We start from the raw sequence: 19,538 nt of genomic DNA on the forward strand, positions 1-19,538 counted from the left end.
TGAACACTGAGGGCAGAATGTTGTTTGGGAGATGGCATCTTGTGCAGAAAATGTTGACAAGGAGATGGGGACATCATCTTTGGACAACTCTGGGCCTCCCCAGGAAAGCACTGCTCAAGACATTTGGGATTTAGATTAATTTAGACAGCTCTGGTCAGTAGCTGCTTTGCAGAAGACAGACCTGGTCAGTTACCAAGGGAAACTCTGCCACCCAGAAATGTAGCTCCAGGAATTCATAACTTGGCTTTTGGTACAGCTGTCTGATGCTTTCAAAAGTGCTCAGTAAATAAGGCAATATGAAAGTGATCCAGACCACTACTGATGCCTGAGGAAGTTCTGTGGAGCAGAGAAGCCAACTGAAATCACACTGTGAAATACTTCATAACATCTCTAAAATTAGCATGAGCTCAAGGCATGGGATATAAGGACAGAACTGGAACACTACATTCCCATCTACACTGCAAGACAGACTGCATATCAAATCAGATCTGAGCCTCAACTTATTCACTGTAGGCACCATCTACCCTAAGACAAGCATTTCCAAAAGAGCTGAGAACTTCTTCCACCAGACCACTGGAAACAGCATCAGCAAGAAAATACCATGGTTGAGGTGTTAATGACTTTAATTTGTTATTCAAAAATAAAGAAGAGTCCTTATGGTACTTCTCAAACAAAAAACCCCTTCAAATATCCAGGACTGCAGGTGTGTGAGTACAAATGCCTAATTGTAACATAGAAAAGATGTGATGCACTTAATAGAGCAACACATTTTTGTGCCTCTTAGCTGGCCTAGGCCTTCTACTTTGCCAAAAACAGACTGAAGCAAAGAATGATTTCCACCAATATCACAAAGCACACTGCCAACATACACAGGGGCCCTTGGGAAAGACACCAGGGGACACAGGGGAAAGAGCATCGTTACATCACTTTCTCTTACCTTTAACTTCAGTAAAATAACAAAACAATTCATATTAACTGCAAGGAAATACTTATCAGATTCCAGAAGCCTTTGAGACAGGATTTTCAGATGCAAGCAAATATCCAACAGATTTTTCCCCACTGCAAAGGATCAGCTTTTTTTTTTTTTATTTAGCAATTGCACCTGGTTAAAGTGATTGTACAGCATCCAGAGAGGTGGCCAGGAGCTGAAGACAGGCAATCCAGGCCAACAAGGAGCTATTCCATGTGTTCACACTGACTTGTCCTTTCCATGCTGTGACAGTCACCACCACAAATTGGGAGGTTCCTCAGCCACTCTGCTCTTAAACAAGGTAATTTCATCCAAGTGCCGCATGGGGACATCTCTGATGACCTCTGTCAAGTCCTCGTGAAGCAGAGGGAAAATGACGACATTTAACGCAGGCCGTTCTGCCTGGAAACTAAATCAGACACAGGTTATTAGCCAGGGAAAAATACCAATTCTCCAGTGCAAGAGAAGGGAATGGCACGGATATCGATCATGCAGGGGCAGGAGCAAGGAAGGCTTGTCCAGAGGAGGCAGGAGGGGCAGCTGGAACTCCAGGTCTCACTCTCTCCTGTCTGTGCCAGCAGGGAGTGCAGGCTGGGCTTGCCCCCCTTCTCAGCGAGTCTGCTGAGCTGGCACAAGCCCAAATTGCACCTAAAATGGGGAGGGAGGCAGAAGTTTTTAAAATTTAATAAATAAATCACAACATACAGGTATTCTCAAAGGACCAGAGGTCCCAAAAGCTCTGCCCAAGCAGTGCAAGGTGCTCGGAGATAACAATTTAAAACCACCTGCAAACCAGCAGCAAGTTGCAGAGCCATTAGGAAAATCAGGCCAGAGCAGTGCCAGGCATTCCCTCGGGGCTGAGCCTGGGATTATCACTCCAGGCTGGGTTGTTCTGCATGCAGAGTCTACACTCTGCAATTAGAGCACAGGCAAGTTTAGAAAGCTCAGATGTGCAGATAAGCATTTAAGTGTGCTCGCTCTCTCACACACACACACTGCAGCCTCCTTTTTAATCCAGGCTGCAGGCAGAGGAAGAGATCTGCAAAAGTTAAAGCCATTTAAAAATGTAGAAAGAACCACACAAAACAAAAAAGCCCAAGTCCCCATCAGCAAGTACTCTACATGACAGCAGCCTGTGAGGAAGAGAAATAGTATTACTCAGTATAGTGCAGCAAGAGTTCAGTCTTCTAACACTGGGTGGCAAAACTGTACCATAATTCCCCTTAAGAGTTACACCCTAAGATTAAAAAGGTTTGTGACTCTTAGCCCTGTGCCACCTCTGAATGGTGTGACAAGGACGAGTTCATTGTCACCCTCAAGGAGGCAGAGCCACACTGGCAGCACCAGTCCCTGCAGGATGTGCTGGATCTAAAGAGAAGCTCAGTGCTCAACAAACTACTCTCAGACAGGTGAGCCTGGACCATTCCCAGCTCATCTCTAGTTCTGAAATGGCCAGATTTCTGTCAAACACAGAGGGATTCAGTTCCTGGAAACAAATGAAAATCCCAGGTAGCAACACATCCAGCTGGAGACAGGAACACAAAAAGACTGGCATTTCCTGGGAGACAGAAAGGATATTTCCATCCACAAATGATTTGGAGTAGAGCTGCCAAAAAAGTGGCAGCGAAACTCCCATTCCCAGGCTAGTTGCTGAGTTCTGATGGGTTAAATTAATTTGCCTAAGTAGCTGCAGGAGTGAGGATTTCCAGCGCTACCTGGGGCAATTTTATCTCTCTCTGCATCACAAACCTGCCCTTCATGCTTCATGCCTAAGGGCTGGCAGAAAGGGACACGCTCCTGAGTGGATCTGGGGGTTTGTGTCGGAGCTGTGCAGCTTCTACTTCCACAGCACTGCCCTCAAGAAATCAACCAGCAAATAACTGCTGATCTGGGAGGCAGCTGGTAAAGTCTGCAGCGAAATCACATAAAATACAGCCAAATGTCTCTTTGATAGTCCCTCCTCTGCCTCAGCTCTTCATGTTTCTTATCCAACACCACAGTCCTGCAGAGAAAATCATGTTAATAGACCAAGTTTACTGAAGTTCAGCAAGGAAGAAACTGCCGTCTCCCCAAGGGAAAGAAACCTCTGCTTCCTCCTTTGTATACAGGCTCTCCCAAATTGGACCTGCATGCTGCCTTCTCACCATATACAAAATTGTAGTTTATAAGCAGCCTTTACATGTAGCTATAAAAACAAGAACCCAGACAAGTTTACATGATGAGCTGCCACCGAGACAACTGAAAAACCCCAGTGCAGTAATAAGTGTCCCTTTCCAAAGAGGGTGGGTTTGTATGAGGGGTTGGAACTTCATCTTAAAAAAAATAACACACACAAAAAAAAAACACACAAAGGAAAAAAGAAAGCATTGTAATTTTCTTCCCTCCCCTCAACAGGAAACTGTATGTTACTGCAAACCTTGTAAATTCCATAGCCCAGCAAGTTGACGCCGGAGAATTCTTTCCATGTACAATTTGCGTGATTTAAGAAAAAAAAAATCAAATGCACATGGTTGACTATTATTCTCAGCTAAATGTGCGTGCAAAGCCTCTCCTTTAACTGCCTGTTAAAAAACACCCTGATTTTAACGAGCAGCTGTCACAATGTTAAACTGGGATTAGCAGTTCCCAAAAGCTGCCTCCCTCTGCAATCCACGCTCCTTTAGTCCTTCCCCGCAAGGCAATTCCTTTCTTCATACACCTGTCCAGGTGGGCTAGATTAAGTGAGAGGCACTTAGAGCACTAGTCTGAAAGGCCCCAGGCATGGGGAGGAGATAACAAGAAGGGGAAGAGAGTGAGTTAATGAGTTGCAGAATAGCTCCTGTAATCTTCTTGAGGGTTCTTTCCTCATTCCACACCTGGATGGACTTCAAACTCCATCCACCTCTGCAAACGCATGGCTTGTAAAATTAAAACCCGAAGGACAGAGAAGGATGTCGACCTGGGGAGACAAAAGAGCTGCAGTTTCAGACATGAAACCCTGCTTGCTATTTTTTTTTCTCCAAGGGAAAAAAGCCAAGGATATGCTTGCTTGGTCTCTCCTACAAAACCCCCAGACTAAACTCATCATGATTAAATAAATGAAAGCAAGTTTTCTAGGCAAACGACTTGCAGCCCCTTCAAAACAGATCCTTTAATCAGGAACAACCACGGGGATAACAAAGAAAACACCCCCCCACCTCATATTTTCCAATGTCACCTCTGGTCCAGCAGACTCAACACCAAACCAACAACCACCCAGCAGGAACTTTCACAAGGAGGTCTCCAAAGTGTCCTCATTTGGATGTGGACACAGAGCCAGCCTGGCCTCAGCAGCTGGTTGGAATCACCCACAGAGCTGGGAAACCAGCGCTGAAGCACAGCCTGTGTCACAAATTCCTCCCGGCATCAGCAGAGGCACAATGTCTCCCTGCTGGTGGGTCTTGAACAGGTTGTATGTGGATGAGAGGGTTAACAATGCTTTACTGTTTGTCTCCAAAATTATCCCAGAACAGGTGTGGACTGGACACAGTAAGGTTATTTTCAAGTGAACAGCTTGGTAAATAGCCCAACACTACACTCTCAATTACTTCCAACCACTGTAGTAGCATTTGATATGTAGGTCAGGGACAAAGTCAAAAAGAAAAAGTCTAAAGCAAGGCTGCACTTTGATCAGATTTCCTCGATTTTAGCAAGACAAAAGAGTCCCTCCCTGGAATGCAGTTATCTCCTGGCAAACACTGGTATACCTCTCCAGAGAGGCCAGAGAGTCCCCTGGAGACTCCTCCTGCTGAGAGAGCCAAAGGGCAGCCCAAAGCCATGGGGAATCTCACCAGCCAGCCTGGAAGGATGGATTATACCCCCCTGCAACCCTCTGCACCACAGACACTACAGGATGACAGCTCCCCTGTGTGAGGTGCTGCTCAAACTTCCCTCCTTCACTTGTAAGGAAAGGACAGGGCAGTGTTTGGGGCTGAGGAATTTATTTCCCCTTGAGATTTCCAGAGAAACCCAAGGAAAGCCCTATGCCAAATTCCGATGTTTCAGCACATCCCACTTACAGAAGTTGGCAAGCAGGACTGAGGACACACAAGGTGGGTAATTAAGCACTGCCAACAAAAGCAGCACACAGCAGATAAAGTGAGGAAATACGGTGTATCAGGAGTGGATCAAGGCCAGATTTCTGAACTCCACAAACTGAGCTGAACTTACGGGAAAAGAGGCTCTAGAGATGGAAGGGAAGGAAGGAAAGCAGAAGCTTGATTTAGGGGAACAGAGCACGTGTGGGCTCCGGTTGGCACGACTCTCAAATGCAAAGCAGTATCTGCTGCAGTCACACACCTTCCCTCCTCTCCACTTAGACCTGCCCCACGGGCTGGTGAGCTGCTTCTGGAGAGGCACAAGCTTCCTAAGAGAAGAAAATTCAGACCAATTCACTTCTTGCCCTGTACACAGCTCTCTCACTTACATTCACAAACTCCTGTTAATCCTCTGCTGGGCACAGCCTAAGCCTGTTTTCACTGGAGGACTTGCTCACATCTAAAAGTTCAAGTGTGGCATCTGTCTGGAAAGCAGCTTACCTGAGCCAGGCTGGAAACTCCCTTTCTGAAGCATGGCACAGTGGAATGGAGGAAGTGCCAGGACAAGCTGGAGCAGCTGGCAGCAGCATGACCCAACAAACACACACACACTTTCCTCATCTTCTCAGGAAAGGCCAGATGAACACCCAACATTTGTTTCACTGGCTGCGTCCTGACCTCAGTACCAGGGAACTGCAAATGCTCTCCTGGCTTACAGTGACTGCCAGTGAAGCTTCTCTAAAGCATCTTCCAGCCATGCCAAAGAAACTGCAGGTGGGATTCTTCCAGGTCCCTTCCTTTGGGAGCAGGGAGGACTCTTGCCCTCCACTGAGCCCCCAGAAGCCTCTCAAGACAGGCCCAAAGCCTCCCCACACTGACTCTAAAGCAGATCCATTCCTCAATACCATTCTCTCTTCCAGCCCTGCCAGAGTGCCAGCGCTGAGCAGATTTCATTTCCAAACCTCAGAAATGGACTTAAAAAGTTCCCAGGGAAAGTCGTTGTGATTCCTCTGGTTGCTCTTAACGCCATATAATGAGGTATTTTCTCCATAAAGCGTTTTCCATTAGGGGTGTCTTCCATCCCTTCATGTCTACACAGACAAACCAACATGCTCCAAAAGCCTGTGATTTTTCCTCACTGTGAGTCCCACTACAGCCTCCAACCTGAGACCAAGGGGTATAGATTGGACTCTGGAAATCCTTCACACACATCACTGCCAACTCTCTCGTTATCTGCAAGGCAGCATCATCTGCCACTGCACTGAGCCACAGGGAAGGAGCAATAACACATCAGACTCATCCCGAGCCGAGGCAAATTACATCTCTCTGCTGTGGTTTCCCTGTAAGGCATGAATGGCACTCTGCTACTTCTCCTGTGAACTGAGGTTTGTATCAAACACGCCTGCAGACTGAGGTTCTTACATTATTTTGCCAGCTGAACTCTGCATCAGTCAAATGTGACCGGACAATTAGAGGGGGAGGGAAGGAGAGCCCAAAGAGCGATGCCAGAGCGCCCAGGACACGTCCTAAGGGAGTGCTCTGCCAGAGCAAGCTGAAAGTTATTTCCTAATCTCTTCCACAAATTAAAAAGCTACTGCAATAACTGCTCAATTAGATTTATTTTACTATGGAAATGCTTTAAAGCTGCAGTTAATGCTTCCGTTCAGCCTTTTACACCCTCATGAAGAGAAAGCACGACAGTACCATTCCAATATTATTTCTCAGCCAAGAGAGAGAGGACAATCCTTGAAAGTTATTTCATGCACAAACCAATCTACCCGCTGAGGAAGGTTTCAGGACTGAATTCCCTTCAAAACACATGAGCTGGCAGTTAAAATGAGCCATTTGGGTCAACCACAGGAATGCATTTAAAGAAGGGCATTTGTGAGTACCCTCAAAAGAAGATAAATTAATATGGCAAACTGGGGATGGTCCCACAAGCTGTGCTGGCTCATAAAGTATTTGAACCCACCCATAAACAATATCCCTGGTAGAAGCAAAGGTGTGTGGGCCACACCTCAAGCAGTCACAGCCTTTGCCAAGCCTGCCAAGGAATCCTTGGGACGCAAGCTGACAAGGATGCAGTTTGTTATTCAGTCTGTGACAGAATGATTCAGGGGTTTCCAAGAGCAGGAAATGAAACAGACAATGAAAGCTTGAGCAGGATGCTAATGATTCACTACACCAGCCTGGCCATGCATTAAGCCTTCTGCAATCCCACTTCTGTGGGGCCAGAGCCCACAGCACACTGAGGGGGCTGGGGTGGGATCAGCAGCCACCACTGGCTCTGGGACACAGGAATTCTTCAAGGTCAGAGGGAAGAGAAGGTGGTGAAGGGATGCAAAACCACCTTGCAAATCTTAAAAAAGCCCTAGGTGCTAATACCAGCTTTTTGCAGTGTCAATCTGACTGCAGCAGTGCGGGAGCGACGCTGCAGAGCTCTGCTGAATTCAGAGATGATCCTGCACTCGCCTCCTGCCCCTACAGCCCCCTCTGCCCCCTCTAACAGTAAAAGGATTACCCAAAAATGGATTTTCAGAGGCCAAGCCCACAACGAGAATCCAGGCAACAGGAATACTGCAGGGATATCCAGGGCAGGGGGGAATGCTTAGCCCTGAGGTGAGCAAAAATTCATTTGTGACAGTTCAGTCCTGTGGTAAATGGCAGGAGAGGAACTGGCTCGCTCAGCACTTTACAAACACTCAGTTTCAGCTCTGTGCTCCCACCTGGAAGCCTTATTTCTGCAACTGAATCCCAGGAGGGTGCTTCTCCCCTTCAGTGAGCATCATGGCTCTCACAGCCACACAGGGCCACTGGAATCAGCAGTTCCAGAAAAGGTAAGATCCAACCAAGATTTTTACGTTAAAAAAGGGCAATAACAAGAGAAATTTAGGTAATGCTACAGAAGATTGAATAGGAATATCTAATTCAGATTGAAACAGCTATTCCTAGAAGGTGGCAGGAATCTTCTTGTGAGAGTCACTTCAAACTAAGCAGTGCTCATACCTGACACAGGCAGAAGGCAGGGTAATGTAAGTGTTTCTTTCTGTGGGTCTTGGATCCCCAGAATGGGCAGATTGTTCTAAATAAGTGAAATTCTCTGCAGTTTCCAACACTGGTTAACCCAAAAGTCATGCCAGTCGGAGAATCACATAATTTTTTAGGTTGGAAAAGCCCTCTAAGATCACTGAGTTCAACCATTCCCCCAGTACTGCCAGCCCCATGTCCCCAAGTGCCACATCTATATGGCTCTTAAATCCCTCCAGCAATTCCAACTCCACCCCCGCCCTGGGCAGCTGTGCCAGTGCTTGAGAATGCTGTAGGTGAAGAAATTGTTCCTGATAGCCAACTTAAACCTCCCCTGGGCTCAATCTGAGGCCATTTCCTCTAATTCTGTCACTTGTTACCTGGGAGGAGACACCGACCCACATCTTGCTACAACATCCTGTCAGGGAGTTGTAGAAAGTGAGAAAGTCCCACCTGAGCCTCCTTTTTTCAGGCTCAGCCCTGCAGCTCCCTCAGCTGCTCCTCCTGTGCTCCAATGCCCTTCTCTGGACACAGACCCCAGCCTCTAAATGTCTTTCCTGTACTGAGGGGCCCAGAACTGAACCCCAGAGGGGCCCCACCAGTGCAGAGCTGCACAGGTGCCACGTGCTGGGGACTGGCACCAGAGTGGATGGGCAGCAGGGGCAGAGCCTGGGCAAGGACAGCCACGTCCCCACTCAGACCCCACAGATTTGGGGAGATGCTGCTGCAGGACCCCAAGCAGCCCCAGCCCTCTGCACCACCTCCCAGCAGGTCCCAGGAATTCACAACACACTGTTGGGAGACACGAGCAGCCAAGCCCCCAGCTGCCCACCCACCACCCCAAAACACACTCCAGCTGCACTGTGGTTTTTCCCTCTCTGCTGTGGCTTAGCTTGGATTCCATTTCAATAAATCACAGCTCTCCTCTACACCGTGACACTTTCCCCCCTGTATGAAGAATCCCTGATTTTCTCAGAGGTTTTTGTTTCGCTTTTGGCTTTTTGGTTGGTTCTCTTTTTTAATTACTCTTTTATTGTAGCTTTCTAAATCTTTTTTCCAAAGTGTTTTTCCAAGGACTTTTCATTGCCTTCTACTGCCTGGTGTTGTAGAGTCCTTGAAATCATTACAATGGTAGGAGCTATTTAAACACTTCAGCTAAACCCGACAAAATTCTAAAGGCACACACTGGAAAATAAAAATCTGTCCTTGAGGCCAAGAGGATATTTGCCAAAGCATTTCCCATCCCCTTTCCAGCCTGTTTTCCAATGGTAAGCTTCACCAGGAAAGCAACTTCTCCTGCACATTTGTGAAGTGCCCACTAACCACACCACGTAGCTGGACAAGCCTGAAGTCATCCAAATTCCTTGCCCGCAGCATTTTTGGGGCAGAGAAATTCAGGCATATAAATGTGATTATTTAGCACACAGCCATGGTAGGCAGTGGGACCTTCCGTGGGTCACAGCTCCATCTACTGACTACTCCAGTAAATAACTCTGGAAAAGCTGCTGGAAGCAAGAATCATCCCCCCTGGACCTGCCTTTGGACACAGCACAGCAGCACAGCCCAAAAGGGAGAAGCAAATTCACCTTTTCTGCAAAGAAGCCTCTTGGCACAGCAACAGGTCTGGGGTCATGCCTGAACCTACAGCCACGGGGCCTCCAATTGTGGTATTTTAGTGTTTCTGGAATTACTGCTGCAGTGGTTTGAACAGAGTTACTGAAACAGGCACAACACGCGCTTGGAGCTGAGCACTCCAGCAAAGTTTGGGTCCAAGCATAAAATGGAAAACCTTGTGTTTGTTGGATCTGCTGCTATCTGAAGTGTGGCAGCAGCTGAGCACCATGTGACAGGAAAAAAAATGTCATCTTACAGAGAAACTGAGACTAGACCACCGTCATGTGAAATCTGAGGAAGATCAGGGACGTGGATACGGATCACTCGAGCCACATCTCCTACTCCAACCACCAGGCCCTTCTTGTGTGCAGAGTATTGCTCTGAATCATAAAGGAGATCACCCCTCCCATTCACACTGAAGGAAAAAGAATAAAGAAAAACACTGCAATGATTTATCTGCCCAGAGGGAAACAATCTTTACAGTCCTCTCTACGGCTCAGAGGAGACCTTGCCCTTGCAAGCCTCCTGTTTGCTGATGAGGCTCCAGCTGAGCCCAGTTCTGCCTCGTGTTTCCTTGCAAAAGAGCCAGAGCCGATTCAGATGCTTTTAATGACTTAAATACACAAACTAGTTTGCCCCAAATAGCAGCAAACTTCAACCAGAAACTGCTCACCAAAAAGCTGGACACCACAGGGCCTGGTTCAGAGCTGTCACAAGACTGAGAGACATGAAAACAGCTCTCTTTTCAGGCCAGTGGAACAGAAATACATAACACTAACCTCATTTCACAGTCAAAGGGGAGAGTTTGGGAATCAGTTCATGCTGTAAATCATCAGTGTGATGCAGCAGATTTAATTCCCAAGCTCCCACTACCACACCCTGTATATACACCATCTTCCAGTACAATTCCACAGCTGAAACCAGTCTGTTCTCCCCAAATGGATCCCAGTCTCTTCCATGACCCAAACCCTCCCGTGCATCCACGACTGAAAAAGGATTGCCCTGCACTACATTGCATTTTCAAGCCCTCCCAGCTCTACCTCCTGCAGCAAACTCCTGGGCCTTTCCCATTCCCACTCACATTTCTTCTTTTCTTAGAGGAATTGGGAGTCTCTTTGGTCCCATCTCCCTGTTCAAAACCATCTCTCAGCCAAACACCACCATCTCCATAGTCCTAAAACAGAACTCTGATCCCCTCATTGGGACCTGAAGAACACAGATCAGTTGCCCCAGCTCAAGAAAAGGAGCAAACAAAGGCTCATTGCTGTCCCTCCTCTCGCCTCCTCCTTCCCACCATTCTCTGTGTTTCCCATGCAGCATCTGTACACATTCCAAGCAAATGGAAAAAAATAAGGATAAATCACCTTATTTCCCTCTGGCACTAAGACATATAACTTCCAACTTGCTGCCAAATGGGCTCTTCCAATGTAAAACTTGGATTAAAGAGACACCAGCAGCACACTTTCAGAGGAAGCCACGCTGTGTGAGTTGGAGCCTCACCCACAGGTTTAAGCTCACACACAGATTTTACTGCACATCTCTCTGCCCATGGAGAAGCAGTAGAAATGCAGCCAAGAGAAAGTCTATTCCTGACTCCATCTGAAGGCACATTTGTGCAAGGATGAGAATGGGAACACTGGAGGAGTCACGTGGTTAAAGACTCGCTGATGGCTTATGGAAGACTCCAGGCTTTGCTTACACATCATTTTCTGTATTTTTTTCTTCCATTTTATTACTAGAGACAGTTGCATGAGAAGGGGATCTTTGTTGCTTAGGAGAGCATCTGCTCCCACTGCTTATCCTCCTCCTGAAGTCATAATCTTGGGTGACATCAAAATCGTTTCCAGAGCCACCAATTACAATGTCACAGAGGATTATGACTTCAGGTGTAGAATTTGCAGTGGGAGCAGATGCTTTCTTCATCAAAAAAAGAATAAAAAACCCCAACAAAACCAGCTTCAAAAAATCCTGTTTTCATAAAGTGTCTCTATTAATAAAATATAAAAGAAGAAAATAAGTTTGACAGCCAGAACTGTCGCTAAATATAAAAATAGTTTTTAACATTTCCATGAGGCATCAGCTGCTCCTTGGAAAGTTCCCAGGGTTTAGATTATTAAGAGGTACAGAATGTAGTGAGAATCTGTACATGACAGAGAAAATGAGGGAGAAAAGACTGCAGAATGGTGTATTTCTGCTCAGTAAGTGGACATTAAAATTTTGGCCAGCACTGCAACGGCACCTCAGAGAAGAGGGAAAATAAAACACAGGAACTGTGGATTTTTGGTTCTTTCTAAGGATCCCCAAAGCACAACTGAAATCAACCCAGAAATGTTTTTACAGATATGAAACGCCATGAAAAACAAACTCAAAGAATCCTTGTTGGATCACAAGGAATTAACTCGGATGCTTCCAACGGTCCCTACCCCAAAAGGACACAGAGGCTTTCAGAGGCAGAAACAATCTCGGGAGCAGTTTGGTAGGGAGCTAATACAGTCACAGGCTCTTCTGGATTTGATCCACGGAAACCAGCCAAGTGTAATAAGTCAGTTTGAAGCTGGAGGAAGGCTGGGGGGGAGGAGCACCCTTTAGGATGCACTAATAACGCCGTGTGATTTGAAATTTTTATTAGAGCTTAACAGGGCATAGCAACAGTAGGTGACAAAGAAAACAGACTGAAGACGGGGAAAAAGCCTTATAGAAAAAAAATAATAATGGAAAGTCTGTTGCATGGGAAATATTTTGTTAGATGACCGCCACTATTAGGAGATTTCCAAATGCCAAGCGTAATTAAAAGCTCTCTTTTCAAATGCAGTTCACGACTCGCACACAAACGTTTCCCACCACGTGAGGCTCAGAACACTGCAAGGGGCCAAGCAAAATGCATTTAAGAACTGCCAAACGTGCAAAGGCAGTTCGTACCAATTCTCCCCCCTCACACATCCCCCAGAAGAAAAAACCCTTCACAACAACCCTTTAAAGGCTTTGAATTGCTCTGCCAGGGGATTATCAGTAAGTGACATTTATAAGTGATTAGAGGACAGAGAATTATCTTAGTCACTTGTGGGAAAGGAGAAAAGCTTCAAGGTCAAATCTCTCAGTACTTAAAATGTCGGCAGATGTTTTGTTTACACAAAAAGTGTCATTTGATTTATGATGGAGCTTTACATCCAGAACTTCAACTCAGCCAAGGGAACTGCAGAGAACATGGGTGGGAATGGAATCAAAAATTCATATAATACCTTCAAATACTTCACTGATTCACTCTTATTAAAGTAAGAGGCCAGTTTACGTGCCAAGCAGTTACACAGTACCTATTAGCTTCTTGGAACAAGTGCTCCAAGCCATATAGACCTTGGCAGGCAAGGAAACGAAGATAAATCTCCAACGGCTCCAGAAAATCCCACATCAACCCCCTTCCGCACTCACCTCCGGACAATGGATTGCTGGAGATTTTTGCAAACGGTAAGAGATTCTCCCATAAACATGTGGCACATGATGACCTCGAGGCAGCTGGCCATGAATGACATCACTGCGTCAGACTGCAGAGTCCCGCTCCGGGAGACGATGCAAAGCCGCTGGAGAGAGGAGCAGTGACTCAGTGCCTGGAAGAACTGGGCGCCCGCACAGAAGTACGGCTGTTCCAGCCTGCAGGAATAAACAAAAACAACTCAATGGGCAATTCATGCCAGGGACAGCTCTCAGACAGGAGGGAAGACAGCACATTCACGGGGTGCTGGCAAACGGATCGAGCAGCAGCCCCGGACACTGAAGGACAAGGACACAAATAGGTAGAAAGGCCCTAAGCTGCAGAATTCCGGTGCCTGCAGGGAGCAACCCTGGAATAACCCTGGTTTTGCAAGTTTTCCACAAAGTATGGTGGGTAAGAAAAGCTTTGGGGCTGAGCAGCTGGTCTATTCTGGTCCTACAAGCACAGCCTGGCTTTTGCTACCTGGCATCCACTGAGCAGGTGATGTGGATTTAGGAACGTTCTGCTCCAGTGCACAGGCACCGATCAAACTGGTCATATCTTCAGTTTAACATCTTCAATTTACTGCCTAGAGAGAAGCAGGCATGAAAAACACACAGGGTGATGCAGAACTTAAGCCTCTGGGGCTGAGAGTGACCACAACCAGCCCTGGCAAAGGATCAGACCTACTGCTCATCCTCAGGAAGAACAACCATCATCAACTCAACCTTTACCTTAAACACTTGGCCCAGGGAAGAGAGACAGGATCTTCTCTCCTGCTAATCCAGCAGGACAACAAAATGACACAGTGAAGCCGTACCTGGCCAATGGGGGACCTGTGTTTTAACCAGCAACATAACTGGGTGACTCCCTGACAGACTCAGCCTGCAGGAAGCAGAACCTGTTCAGGGCTGGTGCCACCAGGAGAGTTCATCTGCTTAGTGCAGATTTACTACAGGGCTTCAGAGCACTTGGGAATCTCAGTCATTGGGTCAGGAAGGCCAGAGCTCCAAGAAGGTTAATCCATTAGGTGATAACAAGCTGTCGGTCCCAACCTGATCTGGATAATCTCTGCATAGACTTTTGTAGTACCCAGGGATATCTCAGCAACTTAATCCTGTTAATTGATAAATTCTGTTTTAGTCTCAGCCTGCAACTGCTGTCGGGTGGCACTGCCTTAAGAGAGCCTAAGAGCATATCAACACTCCGGGCAATAAATGAAAAATAATATTAAGGAAATGCGGAGCCTCTTCAATTTTTCAACAGTATTATTTGGTCACTGTAAATTTAGGACAAAAAGAACAGAATTTTCCGCATCGACAGCAGGTTTGCAGGTGAGTAATCTCTGAGACGCGCCAGCCACACTTGCAATGCCGCCCTCAACTCGCTAGATGGCAATGTTGCTTTGGAACAGCCCCTTAAACTGGTTCCGTAGCCTGGAAAACTGGGAAGGCAAAAAAGGGTGGGAACAGCATGGAATTAGTCAAATGAAAAGGAAACTACAAAACGATCCTAAGCACATATAAAACCCTAGATCTTAGTCAGAAAAGAGGACAGCTTCCATCGAAGCGTGGTACAAGGAGACACTCTTGTTACAGCCTTTATTCCAGGTTCTACATTCCCTCCCACCTGTTTCTTCACTCTTGGCCTCCATTTCAAAGCCTCTGCAAACCACAGGGCCCGGGCTGAGCAAAGCAACACTGCACACCCAAACCTCCTTCCCAGCCTCAGTCCTGCCATGGCTATTTACACTTCTGAAGGTTAAAGGTACATTCATGTAACCCATGAGACAGAGCAAATGGATTTCCAGCACTGCCATCCTTTGGATGAGGGATCTACATGTTCCTTGCCTGTTATAAATGGGAAGTGGCAGAACATGAAAACCCTCCTGGGGTTTTTTAGCCACCCTGGATCCCTTCACTATTGCAGTGGATCAGGAACAGGCCCACAAACACCAAATGATGAGCAATAATTTCAGTCACAGTAACTGAACTGTGACCACAGAACGACCTTGCTGTACAACTGTCCAGCATTTTGGACCCTTTTGTGAACAGAGGATGACAATGGGACTAACAGAGCCTGCATTTTCACCAAAAAACCTGATATAGGGGATAAAAAAAGATGAAAAAAGCATCTTCCTGAAGTCATAACATTTCTGTTCACACAGTCTCGTGCAAGGAAACCACCACAGTTTGTGCCCTTTGCTTTCACAAGCACATTTTGGCTACCATGAACCTCCTTTGTGCACGGCTTAGAATCAGATCCTTGAAATCCTACCAAGAGAGGAACACCAACACAACAAACTCTAAATTTGGAGTGTTTTCAGTAAATTATCAAGAAAAGAAATAATTTTTAAAAAGTAAGATTTTAATACAAACCAAAGGCAGAAAAATATCTCGTTGGAAAACCTAGAGAGAACTCAACATTATCTAGACAGTGTAGGAATCTCTTCCTTCCTGGCAATTTAAGAGAAAGCCAAAAAGTCAGCAAAGGCTCATAGTATTTAACCTGCCCTGACAGGCTGTTAGCTCCAAAATATGCAGCATCCACTCTTCCTTATCTAAAAGGAAGGCAGTCACAGTACTTTTGGCTCTTAGAACACTGGTTAAAGGGCATATCCTGAACCTTAAATGAAAACACACAATGTCTTCCCATTCTGCATAAGTCAGGAGGAAAATACCCAGTTTTCAAGCCATTGCAGCTACTTTGGACCAGAACAGTTTTAACAGCAGCCACAACAAACCATGGATGACATTTCTGGAGGTCCACAAACAAAATAGGAGATGTTGAAGGGCAGCCCCTCACCTGAGATCTCTCAAACATTTGCAGTGTTTCAGCATGTCCATGAGAGCAGACATATAGACCACCTTCCCCATCATGCCCAGGTTGGCCAAGGAAAGAGTCCGCAGGTGCTGGCACTGCAGCCCGATGTGAACGAGCCCAGAGCCAGTGAGAATATTTGGCAGCTGTGCTAAGGTGAGGCTCTGCAGGTAAGTCAATTGGCTAATGGCAGCCACCTCTGAATCCCCCACTCTCTGTGCCCGGACACAGGGAGGCAACGAGTTCCGAATTGCTGGCTCGTTGCGGGGCATGGCAGAGGAAAAACTGGACCCAATGATTTCCAAGGTTTCCAAAAATCGGAGGCTTCCCATCAGAGCCCAAAACACCGAGGACTCTATCTTCTGATTTGCCTGGTCAGCTAAGTTCCTTGGATATGTCTGTACCCCAATCCGAACTTTCCTTCCAAATGTTTGGGGCACCAAATTAGGTGCCGTTGGAGGCTTCTCCACGCTTGCAGCAACATCTGTGATGGAGCAAACCGGCAGTGCTAATGAGAGCAGGTGCTTTAGCCTGGACAGGAGCTGGCACAGGTGGTTCCCAATGCTCTCTGAGCTGTGATGGTGAGCTGCAGACAGGTTGAGGTGTCTCAGGTTGCAGCAAGACACTACCAGGCTTTCCAAAATGCTACTGTCAATGTCATCTTCTGCTTTCCGAAACAAAGACTCCGGAGCCAGACAGTGAACGCAGCCACTGAGATTCAAACTGGTCAGGCTTTTAAGATCCTTCCCACCATTAATGACCCTCTGGATCAGGTGCCCACCAGATAAGGTGCATCGGCTAAAGCTGAAGTAGAAAGGGTTGTTGAACTTCAAGTGTTGCAGGAGCCCTGAGCCATTAATCCAGGCTTTGGGCAATTGTAAAGCATCCAGACATACATTTCGAGCCATGGAGTCCAGGAGGTTTTTGGTGGCTCCCGTCTCTGCAAAGCTGCCGGGGGCAGAGATGAGGAAAGCGTGGAGGTTCTCAGGTGTCCGATCACTCAGCACTGCCAAGTACAGCCTCACCACCTCCTGATTGACGTAGCCAGGAGCCAGCCTGGCATAGAAGATGCGGAGGTTCTGGTAGTGGGGCACGTTGCTCTCTCCCACCATCAGCTGCCCAGAGAGCATAAACCCCTCCCGCGAGCGGTCGAGGATCTCGAAGTACAGCAGCAGCTTCTCAAGGCTCGTGCAGCACGGAACGACACCGTACGACGGCGTGTACAGGGTTTGCTTCAGCTCCAGGACACGGCTGAGAGTGGCTTTGCACTCACTGCTCAGCTGGCTGGCATCGAACCCCGGGCTGACATCGATGGCCAGGGAGCGCAGGTGCTGGAGCGTGGAGAGCATCTTGGAGAGCCGGAGGGAGGTGATGGGGCACCCGGACAAGTTCAGCTTCACCAGGTTCTTGCACCGTGTCACGTGGTCGATGGTGGAGCTGGGCAGCCAGTAGCACCCAGCCATGTTCAGCTGGTAAATCTCCTTCCCGATATCCCTCATCAGCTGCTTCACTTTGTCTTTGTTCACCTGCACCCAAACAAAACCACATTCAGTGAGATACAAGGCACTGACAGTTTCCCAGAGATGGGGATAAGAGTGGTTGGCACTTGGATTATGTGGCTCATCTAAAGGTTTGGGGATGGCAGCCCAGACAAAGAGTAATTACACTGCTGGCAGCTCAGTGTGCCATGCTTCAGACTCCTAAAATTACACTTCTTTAGCTTTTTTAGCCTGTGCATTTCTGCACTACAGCTGTTCAGCAGCTGAGAGGGGAGTGGAAACCATCTCCATTATATACCAGAAAATATATTTCAGCAGAACTAACTATGGAAACTTAAACTGAAAGAACTTTTCCATTCCTCTTCATCCAGTTTCCTTTTCTGGAAACAAGAGAGCCTTCCCCTCACCTGCACTTAGTGATAGACTTCCCATAAAACACATTACCCTTCAGTCCCAACCTTTATTTCTGTTACAGCACATCCACAAATTCTGGCTCCACTGACTACACACCTGATAACAACACACACACAAGATTTTTCTCCACAACAACATGGAAAAGATGTTTTGAGAAAATGGCAACTCAAACGGCTACAAATGGAAGGTCACATTCACTTTCATTTTAGCTTCCAGAAACATGGAGAAGGTAAGTTTTCACTGACAGCATTTTATAAAACTAAGGGAGCACAGTTCAAACAAAGCATTCTGGAAAACAAATGCTTTTATAAAAACAGTTAATTGTGTATTTGAGTTCAGAGTTCAAGAACAGTCCATTTATGCAGACACTGGAAAGTTCTACTTGGCTTCTTTCAGAAGTCAGATTTGTTTGCACAGCTACCAGAAGAAACAAGCTGCTCTCCCCACCTTATAGTCCTTCTGAAGTAGAACTGTATGTGTCAGACTCTTGTCAAGGCAAAGTGTTGCGAGTTTCCTGCAGGTTCTCCTGACATTCAGGACAAGGTCTGTGCAAGGGACGTAGCTCAGGATGTGCAGAAGGATCTCGTCAGAGAACTCCATCAAGTTGACACCATTGCTTTCCTCCTCACTCTCCTCACTTACAACCTCCTGGGGGGAAAAGAAAATGAAAAAAAAAGGAAAAAGATAAAAGATACTTGCTCAAAAACTTCAGCAAAGCTTTAGAGATATATTCCGAGTCTCACAAGGATTTTTAAAGTGAGACAAAACCAGACATCTTTTGGAAACCTGGACCTTTAACTACTTCCATCTGCATGAAGGAACCAAAAGGTAACAAGGGGGTAGTGCCAAACCCCACACGAAGCCACAGCACCTTCACTGGCTCCTTTGCTGTTGCTGCTTTACAATGGGAAGAAAAACCAATTTCCATTTATTCCACATTCAGGAAAAGTGACTGTCCCTGACTCCTTTTGTAAATATACCGCAGCAGCCACTTTCTACATCCTTCCTCCAGGCGCCACCCGTTTCAATACCTTAAGAGTTATATAACCATATATGTGTGTGTGTGTATATATATATATGTGTATATGGTAATATATAAATATATTTACACACACCTCCCAGCACCGCAGCCCAGCACGGCCTCGCCCACAGCCCCTGCCACCTTCCCACACCGCGACCCCGAACCCGCAGCCCACAATGTCATCCCCCTGAGGGAACGGGGGGCCGCTCCCACCGCACGACCCCCGGGGAGCGCCATCCCCGCGGCCCCCGCCCCGAGGCCCGCCCGGCCGCCCCCGCCGCGGTCACCAAGGGGCGGCTGAGGAGCGAGAAGCCCCCCCGAGCCCCAGCTCACCTCTCCGGAGCGGCTCATGGCGGCGGCCCCGCCGCCGCAGCCCGCTCGGAGCGGCCGGTCCCGGCCCCGCTCGCCCGGCCCGGCGCGGCCGCCTCACGGCGCTTCCGGCGCGGCCATGACCCGTTCCCCGGCAGCGCCCGCCCCGCCGCCATCTTGAGTGTGGCAGTGTCCCCCGCCGCCATCTTGAGCGCGGCGTTCCCGCCCCGCCGCCATGTTGAGGGCGGTACACCCGCCTCCGCCGCCATGTTGAGGGCGGCGCCGCCATGGTGGGAGTGGCGGGGCCACGGGATCGGGTGGGGTGCGAAAGGCCCCTGAGGGC

The 19,538-nt window shown here is 47.5% G+C and overlaps 1 protein-coding gene across 1 annotated transcript; it reads right to left on the bottom strand.

Moving 5' to 3' along the window:
• Window positions 1-605: 605 nt before the first annotated feature.
• FBXL18 (F-box and leucine rich repeat protein 18) lies at window positions 606-19,329 on the bottom strand. Its single transcript, XM_071571197.1, has 5 exons — window positions 19,220-19,329; window positions 18,313-18,513; window positions 15,938-17,478; window positions 13,093-13,311; window positions 606-1,379 (listed from the first exon to the last, which is right to left on the bottom strand). The coding sequence occupies exons 1-5, from the start codon at window positions 19,235-19,237 to the stop codon at window positions 1,223-1,225; spliced, it is 2,136 nt and encodes a 711-aa protein (XP_071427298.1). The 5' UTR covers window positions 19,238-19,329; the 3' UTR covers window positions 606-1,222.
• Window positions 19,330-19,538: the final 209 nt, after the last annotated feature.

The sequence above is a fragment of the Pithys albifrons genome, chromosome 16, assembly GCF_047495875.1.
Source record: "Pithys albifrons albifrons isolate INPA30051 chromosome 16, PitAlb_v1, whole genome shotgun sequence".
Lineage (NCBI taxonomy): Eukaryota > Metazoa > Chordata > Aves > Passeriformes > Thamnophilidae > Pithys > Pithys albifrons.

Coding starts and splice junctions, on each gene's coding strand:
- FBXL18 (XM_071571197.1), bottom strand. Junction 13,312..15,937: donor AAATGTTTGAGAGATCTCAG/GTGAGGGGCTGC, acceptor TTATTCCTGCAG/GCTGGAACAGCCGTACTTCT. Junction 1,380..13,092: donor CAGCAATCCATTGTCCGGAG/GTGAGTGCGGAA, acceptor TGTCTGATTTAG/TTTCCAGGCAGAACGGCCTG.